At 35.9% G+C, this 21,645-nt stretch overlaps 1 protein-coding gene across 1 annotated transcript in view; it reads left to right on the forward strand.

Moving 5' to 3' along the window:
• LOC149787586 (Fanconi anemia group D2 protein-like) overlaps positions 1-21,645 on the forward strand; it is a 172,877-nt gene that overhangs the window by 143,793 nt on the left and 7,439 nt on the right. The window contains exons 41-43 of the mRNA XM_089973764.1: positions 4,746-4,895; positions 5,560-5,706; positions 21,320-21,430. Of these exons, the coding sequence (XP_089829890.1) occupies positions 4,746-4,895; positions 5,560-5,706; positions 21,320-21,430 (408 nt within the window). The remainder of the gene's footprint in view (positions 1-4,745; positions 4,896-5,559; positions 5,707-21,319; positions 21,431-21,645) is intronic.

The following is a 21,645-nucleotide window of genomic DNA, read 5'->3' on the forward strand; positions in this document are numbered from 1 at the left end:
ATCTGTTAATGTTGCATAGGCTTCCATACTGTACTGTGTATCGCTTATGTCCGATAACATGCCATGTTGTTCATTGACTTGAACATTGAGAAACAAATTGTGTGTGGTTGTGCTCAAAGGTTTGAATATCTTACCCAACTGAAAACTGGATCCAACAAAATCATAAACAAGAGGGAAATAATCAACACATATACTTAAGAAACCTGTCATTCATGCATGACACAGTGTTTGGTCCAAAATAATCAAGATTGAATTATATCCAGGTCTACTGTGAAACAGTATCTCACAAATAAAATCATTATTTGAAAACACATTCACTTTTCGCCAGCACGGGTTACAAAAGTATCATTATTATTTACCCACAGATACAATGCTCCTTTGTATTCATTGCACACAGAAGCCCAGGTAGTGAATAAACACAACTGGCAGCGAGCAGTAAACTCCTTCTTTGAACCTACTGACAGGACATCAAAGACAGAGGTTATTTTTATTACAAAGCAAGCCAACCGCAGAAGCCGACTTTGGTTACATTGGTTTTTTTTTTGTAAAGGATATCAATACAAAGCTTTTTTTATTGCAAAGCAAGTTGACATTAGAAGCTGACTATGGATTCTTTTAATATACAAAGACGGCCGAGATATGAGAGCAAACTTTGGTTCCGTTTCACTGTTATTTATGGGAATTTTGAAAATAAGTTGAAGCAATGGAACAAATTTGAAAGTGACACAATATAGTGCTTTGTGCACGGACATCGATGACCCAGCATCGCTAAGAATATTTGGAGAAAATAAAATCATGTGATGAATTCATGAAGGCCAGAAGAGAAGCAGATGATTTTGCAAATGAGAGGGAAATAATCAACTGATATATTGAAGACAACTGCCATTCACATTTGACACAGTGTTGGTACAAAATAACCAAGATTGAATTATATCCAGGTCTACTGTATGACAGTATCTCGCATATAAAAATCATTATTTGAAAACACATGCACTTAAGTGCAAGTGACACTCTTTTCACCAGCACAGGTTACAAAATTATCATTACTATTTACCCACAGACAGCAATGCTTCTTTGTATTAATGATAACTACAGATTCCAAGCACACAGAAGCCCAGGTGGTGAATAAACACAACTAGCAGCGAGCAGTAAACTCCTTCTTTGAACATACTAACAGGACATCAAAGACAAAGGTTATTTTTTATTACAAAGCAAGCCGACCATGGAAACTGACTTTGGACACTCTGAAGCTCTTTTTTTTTTAAAAGGATATCAATACAAAGATTATTTTGTTGTAAAGCAAGCTGACTATGGATTCTTTTAAGTGTGCTATTTTTAAAAAAAATAATTTTGGAATATACAAAGATGGCAGAGATATGGAAGCTAACTTTGGTTCCTTTTCACTGGTACTCACGGAAATTTTGCAAATAAGTAGTGCTTTGTGCATGGACATCGATGACCCAGCGTCACTCAGAATATTTGGAGAAAATAAATTCATATGATGAATTCATGAAAGCCAGAAGAGAAGCAGATGATTTCGCAGACAATATGATCATTAACATGGATGAAATTCTAGTGTACTTTGATCTCATTCCTGGATGGACTGATGATATGATGGGGGTCAAAAGTGTGAGAATTAGCACGATTGGTGCAGATTTGACAAAATCTGACTTTAGTACTTGCAGTTTCCACTCCAGGTGATTTGTTGCCTCTAACAATTTTTCACTAAAAAAAATGATTCATGTACCAAAAGAATGGATCATATGTGTGCAGGACAAGGGTTGTGTTGATGAAATGCTGTTGCAGTGGATTAAAGAGTTTTATCTCAAGTACACAGTATTATATTTTTAAAAATAAAATTTCAGTTGGAGTGCATTTTCTGATATGTAATTTTCGAATGATTTAAAAGGTGTCCCACAACTTAATGACTCGAAAAAAACTGTGTCCCAGAATATACGGTGCACAAAAAAATTACTTTTAAAATTAATTTATGGTGGTGTCCCAACATATATGGTAAATACGGTATTGCTGGCTTTGCATATACCCCCTCAGACAGCAGACTAAAAAGTGGGTTCTCAGATTATTGTTTATACAATGGGTGTGTGCATCTCTTGAGCATTTGTATTTCAATAGAACCAAAACCAAGCAGATAAAAGAGAGACTGATATTCAAGTGTGTCATAAAAATTGAATTATGGCCATTTCCTCATCCATTTTTGTGCCTATTTTCCACATTATTTTGGCGACAAGGGTGGAGATCCTCTCTTTTGATAAAATCTTGGCAGCATCTCTGAAGAGTATGCCACTTAATTTAAGAACGATATGATAAATGTAACAGTGCAGTGACAGATAGTAAGTGGTAATAGCTTCACACTCAAATGACATGTTTCAGAAAGTGACTTTTAAATGGACATGAATCTGACAAATGAAGCATAAACTGTGGTGTACCACAAGGATATTTACTCAGACCACATTAATGTTGTTTATTTTAATTAACAATCTTCCCAACAGACTGGAAACATTATCTGATGATGCTACTTTCTCAGATGAATACAGTTGCAATTAGAAACTAATCTTCAGATGACATTAAATAGGCTTCAGATAAGGTGTATAGAGAATGACATGGTTGTAAATGCAGATAAAATAAAGGTTTAATTTATAACAACACAGCAAAAAGTGAGAAAAATTGAAGACATGACTGGAACCTTTTCTGTAATAATGAAAAACTGTAAGTGGTTTCTAAGGACAGAATTTTTTGTATTCTTGTTGAAAATAATTTACTTTGGTCTTTCCATACAAATTTCTTTGCAAAGTAGTAAACTCATGTCACTTTTTACAAGAGCTACATATAGCCTTGTTGTAACTGTTATAATATATTATGGGTAAATAGGTGTTGTTAACATTAAGAAAATTGTTTGGTTGCAAAAATGAGCCTCTAAAGTAATATTAAGATATACTGGATTCATTATAGAGGCAATGAATACTTTAATAATGCCTTCTCAGTAATGACTTCATTCAAAAAACCCAAAAGATGTTTAAAATTTCTTAAAGTCTGCTGCATTTTTGCCTGAAAATACTTTTCAAAGCAAGGAAACCAGCAACACTAATAACCTTGGATCAGTATTAGCCAAACACTTTCTGATTCAAAAGCCAAAGAAAGAATTAATTGCAAACAGTTCTCAATACAATTATATTGATTGATAACCTAAAAGAGTCTTCCTACATATCAGCATTACACCATAAGTGTCGTAAATGGATGATAATATAACAAGGCTTATCTACCTCCTGCAGTTACTTTTTTGTATATAGATATATGTCAGTATGCATTATGCAGGAGTCTGACAAGCCAACACTTGTCCTAGTTTTGTCTTGTAATATGTATACAATTTAAATTTTGTATATAAATATATACTGGTATTTGTTACAGCAGAGTTCAACTTTGACTTGTGAACATTGATAGTAACTTCAACATTTAGTGCGCATACAATTTACATGTCTAATTATGTAGTGTGGGATTATAATTTATGTGTACATGTATGTAAATGTGTGTGTGTGTGTGTGTGTGTGTGAGATGGGTAGTGACTGATTGCTCTTTATAAATTAAAATATATCTTATGGGGTCTCAAAGTAGACTAGTTCTATTATATAACAAAATGGAGTTAAAGTCTTCATCTTTTTCTTCTACAAGCTTTCACTGTTTTTAGCTAATGGTTTTGCTCACAAAGGTCTTACAACAAGAGCAATGTTTTTCAACTGGTGTCAGTAGTTGCATACCAGATATTGTATATACCTACCTATGAGTCAGTACTCACTGTTATATGAGTATGTTTAACATCTAACGTTTGCAGCTGTTTGTCCTTTTCAAATACTTCAGAAAATGAGCAGTGTGAAAAATGGTTCTCTTTTTATCTTTGATGGAAATAATGCCTGTAGGCTTATATATGGGTATGATGCTAGGGTACAAGCATGCAGCAGTGAAAATTACTGTATTCAGAGAGAACTTGAATAGGCAAAATGACTGATGCAATCAATGGTTGTAGTGGTCAAATAGTTTCACATTGTTTGGATTAGCCAGATTTGGGTTTAAAGAATGAAGAAAGGGAAGGGGGTGGGATACTAGTTTAATGATCTGAGATTCCAAAGACTATCCACATTAAATACTCTCTCTTTACCACACTATTGAAAATATTACATAAATTGACCACATGACATTTTCTGGTTGTACATTATCTTTCCTGTCCCAAGTTAAAGAGGATTTTTATGCCCCATCCTTGAATATGGAAGGAAAATCTGTGTGTCAGTATGTCCTTCCATCTGGCTAAGTTTCGTATTTAGTTCACTGTCATTCACTTTCCATGTACACATTTCTTGTTTAAATAAATATGTTGTCCATCTAAGTTACTTTTTAATTTTTCCTTGGAAATTGAAAGTTCCTATTAGTGATGTGAACCTGAAGGTTAAGGTTAAAGGTTTGCATTATTTAAATACTTCTTGTAGGGGATATTACAAATTTTGAATTCTCTTATTTTGGTGACATAAATGTAAACCTTCAAACAACCATCTGTCACCTGTGTTCTAATAACATACTATAGCAACTGCCTTCATATATGCACCACTACTGAGGCCAGATTCTGTAGATCGCATATGTACAAGTACTGTCTCTTCAGGATGCAGTTAAAAGCTGTATTTTTGTAATGGTATTATTTGATTTTGTACACATATGCTTTTATGATTTATTTCCATTAGTATGGACGTCAGTTTGTGGACATCTTCTTGAGACAAGGGATGCCACTACTAGACAAAATGTTCCGTACACACCGAGCTGACATCCAGGGGCTGTTGAAAAATCTTCAGCTTAGCACCAGAGCCATGCATCATGTGTGTGGACACTCCAAGGTATTGACAACAAAATGCTTGCATACAGACAGCCAGAGAGACATGCACACACACCATCATTCCAAACTGTTTTAATAGTGACATTCTTGATTACCTTAGAATTTACAATTTGAATGAAAACTATGGTAATAGAAAGCACTTCCTACTTTGGGGGAACTGTTGAAAATTTTAGAGATTCCTTAATTTGTATTCATGGTCAGACGTATTTGTTTAATTTCAGGCTTGATACTGTTATATTTGTTCTTTTCCATACATCTGTGTATGATATGTAAGGAGGAAGAAAGACTCTTAGTCTTCTGATACAATCTAAGTATAGACAGTTTACACAGTATAGACAGTTTACACAGTATAGACAGTTTACACAGTATAGACAGTATAGACAGTATAGACAGTTTACACAGTATAGAAGTATAGACAGTTTACACAGTATAGACAGTTTACACAGTTTACACAGTATAGACAGTTTTCACAGTTTGCACAGTATAGACAGTTTACACAGTATAGAAGTATAGACAGTTTACACAGTATAGACAGTTTACACAGTTTAGACAGTTTAGCTGGACTAATCAGTAAAATGGCACTAGGAGCTGGGTATATATATATTTGAGCAAAATATTTCATAGATGGATCAACATGATTAATATCTTCTCTAATGTGTAAACAGATCATCAAAGATGTGGCACTGACAAACCAGGTACCCATGTTGAAGAGATCCCTGGAAGGGTTTGTCTTCCGAGTCAAGGCCATGCTGACTGTCAATAAGTGTTTGGAGGCCTTCTGGCTGGGTAACCTCAAGAACAGAGACCTACAGGTGATTTGATTCCCATTAAATTTAAGAACAGAAAAGAATATGGATCTTGATTGTCTCTGTGGATTAAAATTCACACCAAGGATAGTATATATTTTATGGGAAAGAAATCGAGCTCCAAGCAATGCACGCAGAAGATTAATGCTAGTGTTCAAGACCAGATTTGGAATCATGTTTATTTCTGTATAGAAAAGTCCATGAAGGAAAGTTGCAATCTTTGCTTCAATATCAAAGTCTGATTTAGAACCTTTTTGTCGTAAAGTGCAGGATGAAAATCTGCAGTCTTTGCTTACAAGTGGTGGAGTCACTTGCAACAGATAATTTGTCCCCGTTACTTGCACATTTTTCTGGGTTAAATATATGGCATATATTCCACTTTAATACGCTTCTGCCATGTATTCAACAACTTTAATGACTTCTGCTACTTCATACCACTGTGAAGACAGTGCATTGCCTCTGATCAGAGTATGGGGAAAGAAAGTTGAGATCTGTGTGGGATTTCAATTAGCAGCAGAGGGGGCGAACAGACCACTTGTCTGAAACCTAATTTGCTTAAAATATAAGCTTCTTCCGAAATAAAAAAAAAATAAGGTCACTATTAACCTGACCGAGAGTTGTGTTTACATACCAGAGGTCCCCGCCCCCTCTGCTGCTATCAATTAAAAATTATCGTATTAATAATGCCACCAGCTAAGGAATCTCACACTGCTAGATTAGCTCGAGAGAGACTGAAAGCAATCAAAACATTTCTTCTTGTTCGTGATTCTGTTAGACAAAAATTGCAAGAATGTCAAGAAGCCCAAGTTGAATTTACAGAAGGCACAGAACAGTTATTTAAACCCATTACAACAATTACTAAAAAAGCTGTATGGGGAGATTTTAAGGATGATGAGGATGACGAGGATGAGGAGAAGAAAAAAAAGAAGAAGGGTATTCTTCTAATATTAAAACAGACCGCTGAGCAAGCTGAAAAAATTGTAGGGAGAGCTAAACAAACAAAAAAGATTTTACGAGATCTTCCAACTGATATAGCTGAAGCTGAACCTCCCCCTTCGACGAAGAAATACTTGAAGGTATTGAACAAATTCGTACTGAAATTGCCGACGTGAAAAAAAGACTTGAGCCTAAACTAATAAAGGAAAATACTTGAATAATTGCAAAATTTAGGGAGGATTTTCTTAAAGATATTAAAGGTATTAAAAAATAGAAGAATTACCTGAAAAAATATTACCTGGCATATTTAATAAACCTGGTATCTTGAAACCTGATTTTGAAACAACAACTGATGATAATATGATTAAATGGATATATTGTATACATGAAAACAAACCAAGAGTCAGCGGTGTTGAATACAGAAAGTTTGAAAACAACGTAAAAAAAACTTCAAAAAAGGGTTGTGAAGCAAATAGAACAACAATCTTCTCCACTGCAATCCCCCCAGCAAGAGCCTTCCTATCAGCTTCCTCAACTTCTGCAACAGACAGAACAACCAGGAAAAAAAATTCAACCTGTAGATATATTTACCGATGAAGCTCTTAATATTTTTACTGACCGAGATAAATTAGTTGATATTGCTGTGTTTCATTATAAATCCAGAAAAAAATATGTGAAACCTGAATATGTTGAAATGATGGTTCCTAAAAGTTGGGTTCCTGCATTTTATTTTGCGTCTAAAACTTCAAGTGTTGATCTTAATGGTCCAGAGTATATAAAATTTAAACAAGATATAAAAAGAGCGAGACAATCACCAAAACCTCCAGAAGAATCGGGTGCCACTGGAAGTGGTTTTCCTTTGGTTGCTCAGGGAAGTGGTCTTATTACTTGTCCTAACAATGTTCTTTCTAACGTAGAACAACTAGAAATACTGACTGGAGGAAAACGTGCAGGAAACAATTCTTAAGAAATTGTTAATGAAATATCTGATATTTGTCAAAGATTATTTCAAGGTGGTATTATGGATCGCAGCATTTATCGTTCTCTTATTGATGAAATTGCTGATGATTATCACAGCAACTAAACAATTAATTAATCAGTATATAAAAATGATTATACACACTGCTCAACGTGGACCAGTCATGGTCAGGATAGTAAACTCAGGACTACCAAATTACAAAACAATTTACGGAGATGGACTTGGTGATGTTGTTCAGGGTCTATTTAGAAGGATGGCTCCAAAAACAATACCGATTGCAAAACAATTGGGGATGAAGGCTATTGAGGCTGTTCGTGATAAAATTCCTGGCGCTATTGGTAATCTTGCCAGTAAAGCGTTCTCGACTGTCAAGGACAGACTAGCTTGATTAGTACGAAGAAAACCGCAGCAGCCGGTGAAACTGGCCAGCACTTAAGTTATGCCCGCAAATGTCAGTAAAATAATAAATCAGGCCGCAAATCAAAAACTAGTGGAATTATCTGAAGAAGCAGAAATAAATATAACTGCAGATTTAATGGCGGGAAGTGGTCTTCGGCGATAATTTAGATCACCATTTGGAAAAATGGTAATTATAATAAAATGTTCAAACGTATGTCCGACCCAGCATTTGACATGGATGCACCGGTCCTCAAAGATGAATCAGTACGTGATTATCAATTTTATTCCTATGATGCAAGACAACCAAATCAGCATGGGAGAATCGAATTACAGGTTCAGGATACAAGTAGATATTTCTTGCCCGCTGAGGCTTTTATTGAAGTAGAAGGTGAACTTGTAAAGGCGGATAATACGTCATATGATGCCAATTTGCGAGTTGGTTTTGTCAACAATGGGATTATGGCACTGTTTAGCAGCGCCACATACATGATTGATGGAAAAAATATTGAATCAATTCAGAATGATGTTGATGTTGCTACAACAATTGATGATTACACAAGATCAGCCGGTCCAACAATGATGTTTGCCAAGGATATTACCAATCACGCTGATCATGTTCAGTATATTAAGTTACAAACACCACGAGGTACTGCAGCTGATCCACAACCAGTTGCTGATGGTCCTGAATATGCAGATAGACCAGGTGCTGCATTTGATATTATAAAAAGTGTTAATGCAACTTACAACTTAGGATTTCTAACATGCCGAGCAGCGCTGTCAGGAAATAATAGAAATTTTTCATGTGTGATTCCATTGTCTCACATCTTTGGATTTTGCAGAAATGTTAGAAAGGTCATCTTTGGAGCTAAACACACAGTTGTGCTCGCAAGAAAAGGTGATGATAATGATGCAATCTGGCAAGGTGTTGGTGTTACTGATGCTGGTAAAGTAAATATAATGAAGCTTTCATTGTGGATGCCAGTAATGATTCCGTCTACTGCTGAAGAACAAAAATTACTCTCTTTTATGGATCAAGGCGGTAAATCATTTCTATCATGGTTAACAGTAACCACAGATGCTACTCAAAATTCTGTTAATGGTTTATTTACATGGAATATAGCATCACAGCAAGCTGTTTCTGCGCCACGACATATTTTTATTGCGCTGCAAAATAATGATCGGACGAATAATCAAGAACGTTCACATGATATTTGACAAACTTGGAGTTGATGAAGTTTCCTTGCGGATAAATGGACATCAAGAACCAGCTGAAGATATATTGTTAAATTTTGGTCAAAATCACGTAGTGCGTGCATATCATCGTTTGATGTCATTTATGGGACGTGATCAAAATATAGATACTGGTCTGCAAATATCACAACTAGATTTTACAACATTATATCCAATTTATTACTTTTCGCTGGAGCATCTTGATTTATCCAAGCAATCTGTTGTTGATATACACTTTTGAGCTCGTGTTACTGACCCTCCTCCTGATATAACTGGTCCACCCCTTATTCGCGGCACCTACAGAGTAATCGCGGTCATACTCAGTGACAGAGTGATGTTACTTGAAGGTGGTAGTGGACGAATAAGGGTTATTGATGCACCAGTGGAAAATCTTTAATCATGTTGTTGAAAAACACAAGTATTATCATAAAATGCCATATCATCACGTTAGTGTCAGTCTGACTCCTGGTCAGATTAAAAACCTTCATCAAATTCAGCAAAAAACTGCGGAATGAAATTATCATTAAAGCGAGATCAGATCACGGGCGGTCAGAATAAATTATCATTATCAGAACGTCAACTTAAACATTTCAACAGCGCTAAACAATCAAAAACAGGCGTCAAACTTAATCTCTCTGCGGGTGCGGTTAAAGACTCAATTAAAACAGGCGGTATTTTTCCACTTCTCGCAGCTATTCCAGCATTAATTGCCGCAGCGGCACCTGCCATAGCAAAAGCAGCCACATTAGGTGCTGTTGGAACCACTGCTGGAATGGCTCTAAAGAAAGCAACAGGGCGAGGATTAAAAAAAGAGGGACTGGATTCAGATTACCGGGATCTCGTTGGGGAAGAGGTCTGAGGCTTCCAGGATCACTTCGTTAATTATTCCAGCATCAAATTTTAATTTACTTGATGCTGTTAAACAGCTAAAAATAAAAAACTTCAGAGGTGTTTTTATGCGAGATCAATTGCCGGACCGACCAAACAGTGCTGAAACAGGTATTATTAATCTCGATGATAATTCAGGACCTGGTACTCATTGGACTGCATACGCAATTGATCCAGGTGGAATCGTTTATTTTGATTCGTACGGGTTAGCGCCAGCTCGTGAGTTTATCAAGTATGTCGCGCCACTTCACGCAGCAGTTTGGTATTCAACGCTACCAACACAAACAATGACGGATCCGCCAATATGCGGCAGTGAAGTAATTAATGTACTTGATGCTATATCAAAGTCCTCCACGGCACCTCATAAAGTCGTGCATGATTATACAAGTAACCGCCTCGTTTTGAACAGATCTTAAATTATAATGGTTGATATTTACGGAAGATCTTCTTCTACCAGTAAGAAAAAAAAATCTGACATTGATTTGTCGAAGTACGTGACTAAAGATGAACTCACTGATATTATGAACTTGGCTGGAGTTGACCCAGATGAGGTTGTTATTTTTCAGGACCAATACGGAAAGCTAAAAACGAGCAACATCAAATGGAATGATATTGTTTGACGAGTACTCGGTGCGGTCACGGATAACATTCCTGTGTTTACTGACGGCGGTAGAATCAGGGATTCAAGTATGTCGCTTAAAACCATCAGAGATGAAATTGCAAAAAGTGTTGCTAATTGCGTGAAAAATACCAGTGACACAATGACAGGTGAACTCAGCATGAACGGAAACAAAATAGTTGTGTTAAGAGATCCAACATCCGACGAAGATGCCGCGATGAAAAAATACATCGACGTCAACTACAGTACCGTTGACGGTAAAATATCCACGTTGAGGGCCGAGCACAGCACCGTAGATGGTAAATTATCCACGTTGCGGGCCAAGTATGATGTGCATGTAGGCACTTTTGGAAGATATCAAAGAAATTTTCAAAAAACAGATGAAGCCATCGATAAATTCTTCGGCACTCCTCACGCCGTTGACATAAAACTTTCTGATATCAAAACTAACCTAGATGTAACTAAAAAAACATTAGAAGATGTCGTAAGTGGAATTTCTGATATCGTTAACAAAATTAGTCTGTTTAAAATTCCAGCCGGAATAACTCCCGGGTATATTACCAATATCGTATGCACAGTGTCATCTGGATTTGCAACATGGTCGCAGCAAAATAAAGCTATCAAATATACCGCGGCAGTCACTGGCGTGTACAGGCTGTCTGTGTTCAGTGCTGCATCATTCCACCGACAAGTTTTCTGGAGTTGTGTCTATCATATTAAATAATGGAAACGAAGAAATATTTATTCTCGAAGCAGCTAATAAGAGATTAACCACAGCATCTTTCTGGTGGTGTCTAGAATTTGTAGCTGAAACACCTCAGTTGGTTACTGTATAAAATATAATGAATACCTCAGCATCGTACAGGTACAATCAAGCACGTGAATGGCAAACGAGCTTAAAAAATCAAGTCGAACAATATACGGTAAAAATAAAGAAATATCGACGATGACTAGTTATCGTTGATGTAATCGTTTATTCAGTATCTGCTGCTGTTGTGTCCACCGGCGTATTATTATTAATGATAACAATGATGGCGCCAGTAGCCGTAACAATCTGTATTTCAACTACTACATCAATTGCAGGTGTGCTCAATATCATTGCAAAAAAGATAAGTACTTGCACGAATAAAAAATTATCCGATTACATGATAAAGTTGCACACGGCGATGGTAGCATACTCGAAGTTATCTTCGTTGTTATCAACAGGTCTTAATGATGGAATTATATCTGATTTTGAGTTTACAGAAATGATTAAAATATACAACTGTGCTGGTATTAAAGGCACAAATATATTAAATAATGACATCACTAGAGCTACTCTAGCAGATCGTGACAAACACAACTCCGCACAAGACCACGATGATCTCAGTAAGTTCGATTAATCCTGAATTTAACGTTAGTTTTCCAACTGCGATTCCAGTAAAAGAAATTGCACTAGCACAATTATGAGTATATCACAGTTGGCCAAATATCAGATCGAAATTATTTAATGATACACCAGCAAATAATTCACTTGTATTTGCTAATAAAAATAAAGATGATGGAACACCAAACTGGGTCGTTGTTGGAATACCAACTGGCAGTTATGAGATTGAAGAGATCAATGAAGAATTTGCGTGTAGAATAAAATCAATAACGGGAAAAGAAGCAAAAATATCAATTAACGTTCATGAGCCGACGCTATCAGCAACGATTGAAATACATTCACCTGATTACGCCGTTGATATTTATCAATCATTGATAAGATCAGTACTAGGTTGGTCTGAAATCCCACCAGAATATCATGGACCACCAGAACCACGTCGGGATGATTTTACAATAAATGAAAAGAAATTTATAACAGCTCCAAAATATCGAGGCAAATACCCGTGGAGACAGACTGGAATACCTTTCTTACTGTTGCTTCTGATGGTGAACATTTTTCTAAAATAATAGATCATTTGCATACCCATGATGATAAAATGAATCCAATCATCAATGAAGGATTTATTCAGTCATATTTCGATCCTGTTAATTTTGAATTTAAACAATTAATCAACAAACTACAAAATTTGTTTTCTGACATCACAGAATACTACAGTGATGATGTGAAACAACAAATCGTTGAGACGATAAAACATCTAAATCAGGCTATATCAGATCTTAGACACGTCAATAAAACTATCATTTATAATATGATTCGCCATGGTGATGAGATCTTTGATCGTTATACAATATCACCTAAACGGTTGTTTCTCAATCATTACAAAATAACTGAACAACAATTACCAACATTTGTAATATCAGGGATTAATACTGACAAACTAGTAAAATCACTGAACGATATTATCAATGAGAACTTTCCTAAAATCACTGAATCATGGAAAAAAATATCCCCACCTCCGGTTGTTCTCAAACATGATAACGATCCATATGGCGGCGGCAGACATGTTTCACCAGGAATCGTTATAGTAACATCGACAATCGCAGTTAATCTCGTTTGTGATGTGATCGATGGCAGTTATCAAATAGATCTTGGAAAATCAAATCAGGCTCAGCAAGGATACATTTTATACACGTTCACACCACAAGTACCCCCTGGGGATTTGATCGTGCAAGTACCAACCAATCCTGTTTATCTGCGGTGTCATAATATGTCAACACGAATAAATTTTAAACTAACTGACCACCTTGGACACTTAATTGACCTACGGGGAGAGGAATTGATTGTGAATCTGTATGTGAAATATTAATGATTTTTCAGAAATATTTTATTTATTCAGAAATTGATGGGGTAAATGATACTTAAAATTGTGCAAATCAATCAGTTTGTTTGTTTTGATGGGGTGGTTGGTACTCAAAATCGTGTAAATCAATCAGTTTGTTGATTTTGATGGGGTAAATGATACTTAAAATTGTGCAAATCAATCAGTTTGTTAATTCTGATAGGGTGGTTGGTACTCAAAATCATGTAAGTCAATCAGTGCTGCAATAATTATTATAATATGAAATATTTTATTATGAAATAATTATTATAATCTGAAATATTTTATTTATTCAGAAATTGATGGGGTGGTTGGTACTTAAAATCATGTAAATCAATCAGTTTGTTAATTCTGATGGGGTAAATGGTACTTAAAATCATGTAAATCAATCAGTTTGTTAATTCTGATGGGGTAAATGGTACTTAAAATCATGTAAATCAATCAGTTTGTTAATTCTGATGGGGTTGTTGGTACTCAAATTGATTAAATAAAAAAATATTTCAGAATAAAAAAATATATATATTTCAGAATAAATAAATTTTTAAAAAAATAAACAGTAGCATGATGAACGGTTATCATTCATGGGTTCCTGCACTGGCCTGTGTGTCTCCATGGGATCCTTTGTTTGAGACTTTTGTCCCGAGACTGTCTTCATTTGAGACCTTTCTTATGGTCTCGGCATCCCATGATCGTTTCTTGTAGCCAAACATTTTTTCTAAATGTTTTTTTTTTGTGGCTTTAGAATTTTACATCCACGCGTCATAGACATATCTCCGGAGAATTTTTCTAACCAAAACGAAATGCTAGAATATTCAGAAGATCTTCTATGCGCCATGTACACCCCCCAGGAGAAAATCCCGGGGTTGCTAAAACGCACTCACACTAAGGTTTCGTAGTGTGAGATGTACATGGGCTGCTGCCGCCCCCACTTTTATATAGGAAAAACCCTACCATAGGTACCATCGACAGTATGTCCGTTACAAGATTCGAACTGGAGACCCCCAGAATGAGAGTCAGCTGCGCTACCATTTGCACCACAGTTCCTAATCTGATTAAATACGCTTTAAAAGTTATTATATAGCTAACCATCACTGAAGAAATCTCTATCTCTGCAAACTTAATATTAAATCATTCGATAAAACAAATGAGCTCAGTATAACTAATTTTTCAGTTCTGCACACAGATAAAACATATTTCTGCTTAATAAATCAGATTTCGAAAGTTATTTTTCGGGATAACATATGTACCGGGAAAACGATTCGGCTAATCTGCCACATTGTAGACATCGTAGAGAACCAGGAAAACCGAATGATTCGGCTACTTGTTATTATCGCAGAAGACATACATCACTATAACATGAGTATCGATAAATAGACCAAACTGCCACACTGTAGACATTGTAGCAAACCAGGAAAACCGATAAAAAATATATTGTTTGTGCAAAATACAGTCACTGATATAAGGGAGACAATTGATACTATTCCTGTAAGACAATGGAATATAGCTGATATTCTTCCCGTTAGCCAGCTCTTGACAGGTCAAAATTAAATACGGTTTTGTCGAACTCAGCTGACTTTAGAAACACACACAAAAAATATTATTTACAAATTTATATTTATGTGCAACAATTTTCCGCTTACGATCGTAAACACATATGTGGATCCATGACACGGTCAAAGGGAAGTAACTCAATTACATGGGTATGCTCAACGGAGTTATTCCCCTTCTTCAGGTAAGTAGTCTGCTCGTATACTATAGACCCAAATATTAAATAAATAGTTAATGAATATAATTCGAGGTAATTTGACGATTTATCTCCATCATTGACTTTTACACAATTGCGGCAGAGTTATCTGTATCTAACACCAATGGAATATAAGAGAACGAAATCCAGTTTCCAAACCGGTATGAAATAGATGATTTGATCATCTTATCTGCAACATGCTGGACTGAGCGCTGGTTAATGCCGAAATATTTTCCAGCCGCGTTCATTGACTGAAATATCTCGTCGCCGGTCTCTACATTGACAGATTTGATCGCTCTTTTTCTAATACTTTTGAACCGACCAGTCCCTCCTCGTGCAGAATTCTGGCTTTGCGTGATAACTTGAAGGTTGTGCAGGAAATTGTTCTGAGGATCTCCGTCGATATGATCAATCACAAGACCGTCTTTAATCACCCCAAAGAAACATTCGAATACGAAATGATGACAAAGATAATTTTTCATCCCAGCATTGAACCTTAGATAATCAGAATTACTAATAACACCAACTGGTCTTTTCAACCGACAGTGTCTGATAAGACCATCATGATTGATAAATGAAAAACCCAACGTTGATAAACTGACGCCGATGAAATTTTCAAAAATAAACTGTGTGGCTGAACGAGTAATAGAACATTTTATAGTTTTGACTCGTGGAAACGGCTTAACGGACAAAAGACGTAAAATAATAAACACGTGGGGAGAAATGGTTAAAGATACCGGGGCGTCAATCAAAGTTGTGGCTGAGTTAGGGAAAAAACTAAAGTTCCCAATAACCATAGCGACAATAACAGGAGAAATATTGTTTGAATCAAAATATAAATCAAAAGGTGCTTCGATCGAAATTATTGATCATAACGCACATGCATGGACTAGCGCAGTAACAGTGTTTCCACGAAATCGAACTGTTAAAATTTACTGCGGAGAGATGTTTGATTTTATTAACGAAATAAGTAAAGACGATCCTGTGTCAGTATGGTTATTTCAGAGTTCTTGCATGGAAGAAAAAAATAAATTTGATCAGTTTGTACGACCTAATGGCGTTATTTATCGAAAAGATCTTCTCCATGAGAAAATGAAAAATCTTGCACTGCAATATACTGATGATACTGATGAAATATTGAGCAACTGTTTTACTGTTCCGTCAGTTGCGGCTCATTTTGCTAGAAAGAAAAATTCGTGGAAGCCAACTAGATTTGATTTTCTCAATGACATAATATCCAATTGTGTCGAATACGGATACGGTGGATTATGGAATACTAAATATGATCACAGAGACGTTATTTCGGTTGATATGGTCGCGTGTTATCCTGGAAGTTTTCTCGCGTACAGATATTGTTCTGTGTACTTTGAGCGATTCGGTCATCCGACGCATGAAATGACACGAGTATCAATAAATGGACCATTACCGGATTTTGATCTGACTGGATTCACTTGTGTCGAGTCATTCGAGTTTGCTATGGGACTTCATCCAATTTGTTATGTTTGGTTTGGAAAACATTTTTCAGAAAAAATGTGGGTACCAATAGTACTGTTACGGTATATGCTTGATTGTGCGATGTTAATATCGTTGATGATCAGCGAAGCAATTATATCGCATCGGAAACAAACCGAAGTTTGGTTACCACAACAAAAACAGTATTCTGATGATGAAAACCCGGATAAAACAGATTACGAGAATAAAATTACGAAAGATCTTGGCAGAAAAATAATTGGCAAGTTCACTCAAGGAGGATCATACGATCATAAACAACATTGTGCAAGATTGATCATGGACGATGCTGAGTTAGATTTTATAATCGCTGATACAACGAAGAAAAACACGTTTATAAGTCGAGAAATAACTTTCTTGTCAAATGGAACTAAATTAGGCACAATCGTGAGCTACATGGACAGTGAGTCACCTCAGTATACTCATTTAAGATCATCGATGCTCGCGTACGTTTCAATAAATCTGTTATCAATGATAAATAAGGTTTCTAAGTTTGCTGTCAGAGTTGCCACGGACTCGTTTTATATCAATAAAAAGTATTCAGGATTGTTAGAACAACTACATATCGATGCTTGTGCACAGTGGGGTTCGTGGAGAATAAAAAAAGAAAACATACTCGATTATTCCGAATCCGCTGATGTTACGATTAAAGATATTTATTGTAAAAAATATCAAACATTAAAGCTATCTTCTGCACCATTGGTGTACGATCCAATAACCAGAAATAAAACGGTTTATCTGAATGGACCAGGAGGGTCTGGTAAGATGACCCGAGCAATCGAATTATTTCAGAACTCAGATATGATTGTTTTAACTCCCACACATAGACTCATGCGAGAGATGAAACAACGAGGAGTACAATTGTGTACCTATCACAGCTTCTTCCAATGGAAGGGTGACGCATGGACTTCTTCAAGGACAGGAGAGAAATATATTCCGAGGATTATCGTTTGGGATGAAATATGTTCAGTACCGTTAGAAACATTAAAAAACGTTTCTTGATTGGTATTAACAAAAAATACTGCTGTGATAATGAGTGGCGATCACGGTCAACCACCACCTTTTGTCGGACCATCTCCACATGATTGGCTGAAAGATTTTGTTGACCACTTCGAAGAAGTGACTGATGATCATAGAGCACTTGATCCAGAATTAAGGGAGTTTAAAAAACTAATCAGACTACAAACGAATAAAATTCAGTGTGAAGTAATGCGTGAGGTGATTTCAGAAACACCCATGAAAGACTTTCTGCAAGCGTGGAGACCAAACAATTTGATAGTTGCAAGTAGAAAGATAGTCAGAGACACACTTCATTAGTGGTTTCAGTTACAATGAGAAAAGTTTCCAACGTTGCCAGTTCCGTTATGTTATCAACCAGCAGACACACGACAACAAAATATTGACGTTGATATACCAGGACAGATCGAGAAACAGAATTTAGTGTTGAATGATATTGTTGCAGTCGATGTCAATGTTGCTGAGGATGCACTAAAAACAAATAAATTGCCGTGGACGCTAGGATACGCGATGATGATTCATTCATCTCAAGGATTGACTATTACTCATACAGTTGTTTGGATCGTCGATGATCGTATCGAGTGGTCAAATTTGGTTTATCTCACAGTATCTAGAGTCAGAAGAATATCTCAGCTACGAAGGATTATCCTGGATGAGTCAGTGATCAATGATGATGATGTTGACAGTGACATAATAAGAAAAAAATGATCTGGTTATAAACAGTGTGATAAAAAAAATAAACGCGACTTTGATCTTGACATTGAATTTATTAACACGCTGAAACAGCAGCAGAATAATCACTGTGCAAGTTGTAATTGTTTAATGTTATGGCGGTATCTGAAAAAATGATCCAAGACAATTTACCGTAGATAGGAAAGATAACCATCTTGGTCATACACGAGAAAACACGATGTTGACCTGTCTTGAGTGTAATTGACATAGGGGTGCTAGTTAAGTGATTGCGGTGGTAATTGAGTGTCCTCGGGAATTATTTGTAGTTGTTCACGTACAAATCCACGTTGAGGAGCAGTTGAATCTAGTCTGTAGATTGCTGGTCTACCAGTGGATCTTGTTACGCCAGATATCTTGTGTGTCGTAATACTCCAGATAGTATCAGTCGCTCTTTTTTTACCACCTTCAAGTTCACCTCGTTCATATAAATATCTTACGGTCATATTACCTAATACTGGCTGTGTTGAAAAATTACGTCGTTGTACAGGTATATTTTTTTTGGTAATTGCGTTAATAGGTTTTATGTAGGTTGTTCGAGTAATCTCATTATTTAATGCAGTTATCACATTTGGTAATCTTGCCACCCATTCACAAGATCTTTTATCCTGAATAAATTCCTTCGCATATTGATATCCAAATAACCACTCAGCAAGTGTTCGATTAAATCGTTCAACAATTGCCTGATCACGATGAATTGCAGTGTGTCCTCGTCTGATTTTGACATTATGTTGCTTCATCAACGATGATACTGGACCAAGAAATTCTTTGCCAGGATCAACCTGTAATAGTTGTGGCCATCGTAATGGTCCTCATTGATAAATTCGTTCAAACGCATCGGCTACTTCAGATGATGTTTTCGTTGATAATGGTTCTGCCTCTTTATATCTACTTGCAACGTCAATGACAGTTAACGCGTATTTGTATGTTATTTGACGTCTGTGTACTTTAATCGTATTATAAGGTAAAAACAGAATATCTGCTTGATGAACTTCATTAGGAACACTAACATCGAAATACGTGTACTGAATTCGTTTCGGTGATGGTAGGTAAATTTGCCATATTGCTTGTTTGGATAACCACGCTTTAACAGTAGAATGTTTAACCACTGCTGCATCAGCGAGTTTACTAATTGCTGCTTTACCCCTCCAATATCCCCTTGGACTATAATAAATTGATTCCATTTATAATTAATTACCAGCCCCTAATACGAGTTTACCTTTCATTGCAGATTTTACTAACCAATTAGCTAATGATTCTCTGATATTTGTATTTTTTATGGAATCTAGCGAATGAATCAACTTCACATCTGCAATATGCCTATGTTGTAGATCTTTATTTTTATAAGCCACATCATGAACGTGACATGCTTTATCAATATCATTTATAGGATACTCACCTGGTTTTGGTTGATCCTGATTGTCAAGTCTGATATCAAGTCGAGTACCAGGACCACAATAATTATATCCTGGTAGATGTTTTTCTCCAGGATATTTAGCCCATGGGGTACCTGGGAAATTTGACATTAATTTAGCAATATCACCACCATCTTTTGTGGGTAAAACGAAAACTTTTGTCTGTTACATACTGCACATCTTCCACCGTATGCTATTCTTGCATTTTTTGTTGTAACCGTAGATAGATCATTAGTTGGAGTTTTAACTCTACAATGTAAACAATATAGATTCATATTATTTATATATAGATATAATTGATTTCTCAGCGACACGAAAACAAGAGCCAATTAAACACCATCCTGCGTTGCCAAATTCAATCAGAATGATAATAATAGGTCCATCTGGATCTGGTAAGACGCAGTTATTACTTAATCTGATAATGAGATGGCTAAAATGGGATAAGTTGTATTTAGTAGCACCATCAGTTGATGATCAACGATGTTATGATGTACTTAAAGATTTCAATGAAAACGCAAGATTACAGGACGAAGATAAGGATGTTATAGAGTTTATAACTGATATTGATGAAGCGCCGAGCATTGATGTTTTAGATGGATTTATTAATAATTTAGTTGTATACGATGATGTGATGCTGGACAAGTAATCAAATCCTGCCAGAATTTTTTCACATGGCAGACATAAAAACACTGATGTGATTTATGTTACTCAGCGATACACACAAATACCAAAAGTAATCAGAGATAACTAATATTTTAGTTATGTTTAATGGAGTTGATATGCATACGTTGCGAAATATTCATCAAACTTGGTGTAGCGGTGACATGGATATAATTAAATTCATAAATTTCTTTTCACATGCACAATGAACCCAGCACGGGTTTATAACAATAAATTTACATGATCCTAGAACAAGATATCGTATTGGACTTGATAAAATTTTTGGATAAATTGGTTCCAGCAGAGGGGGCGGGGACTTCTGGTATGTAAACACAACTCTCGGTCAGGTTAATAATGGCCTTATTTTTTTTTTATTTCGGAAGAAGCTTATATTTTAAGCAAATTAGGTTTCAGACAAGTGGTCTGTTCGCCCCCTCTGCTGCTCAGTTTGATTGGTCTAGTCAGTTAGTAAATTGAACAGATTGGGAGAATAGATTGATTTTCAGTGAGCTTACAATGCAAAGACAGTAACATTCATATTAACTTTAATATGGGTCCATTTTAGGTGTGCTTAACAACTTGTTTAATATGGGTCCGTTTTACATGTACTTAACATCATTTGCTCATAAATTTCATTTAGTGTAAACAAATAAGCTAATGCTCCAAGGCACATTATTTGTTTTTGTATTAAACAAAATTGTGCTGCTACCATTTATTTGATCAGAAATTAATTTTGATTTTTCTTGTTAGGGTGAGGAAATTCTGTCTCAGACATCAACTGTAGAAGAATCTAGCACAGGTGGGAATGAGAGTGAGGGGGAGGAAACCATTCCAGATGATGATGGCAGTGAAAGTGAAGTGGTAAATTTAATATACTTTACCTTAGTATTATTGCCTATTTTTCTAACTTTCTTATGGCACTAAGTAAGGGACATGATTTGTTTCATGGTATTCCTTGGTACATACAAATAGAGAGCATTAATTCTTAAAACAGCTATGTAAAGCAGTAGTCGGTAACTTAGATTCAGGATGCCGAGGTTACAGATAAGTTCCAGTTGTAACTTGCCAATTTGGTT

This window comes from Sinohyriopsis cumingii, chromosome 11 (genome assembly GCF_028554795.1).
Source record: "Sinohyriopsis cumingii isolate HCF-2022 chromosome 11, ASM2855479v2, whole genome shotgun sequence".
Classification (NCBI taxonomy): domain Eukaryota; kingdom Metazoa; phylum Mollusca; class Bivalvia; order Unionida; family Unionidae; genus Sinohyriopsis; species Sinohyriopsis cumingii.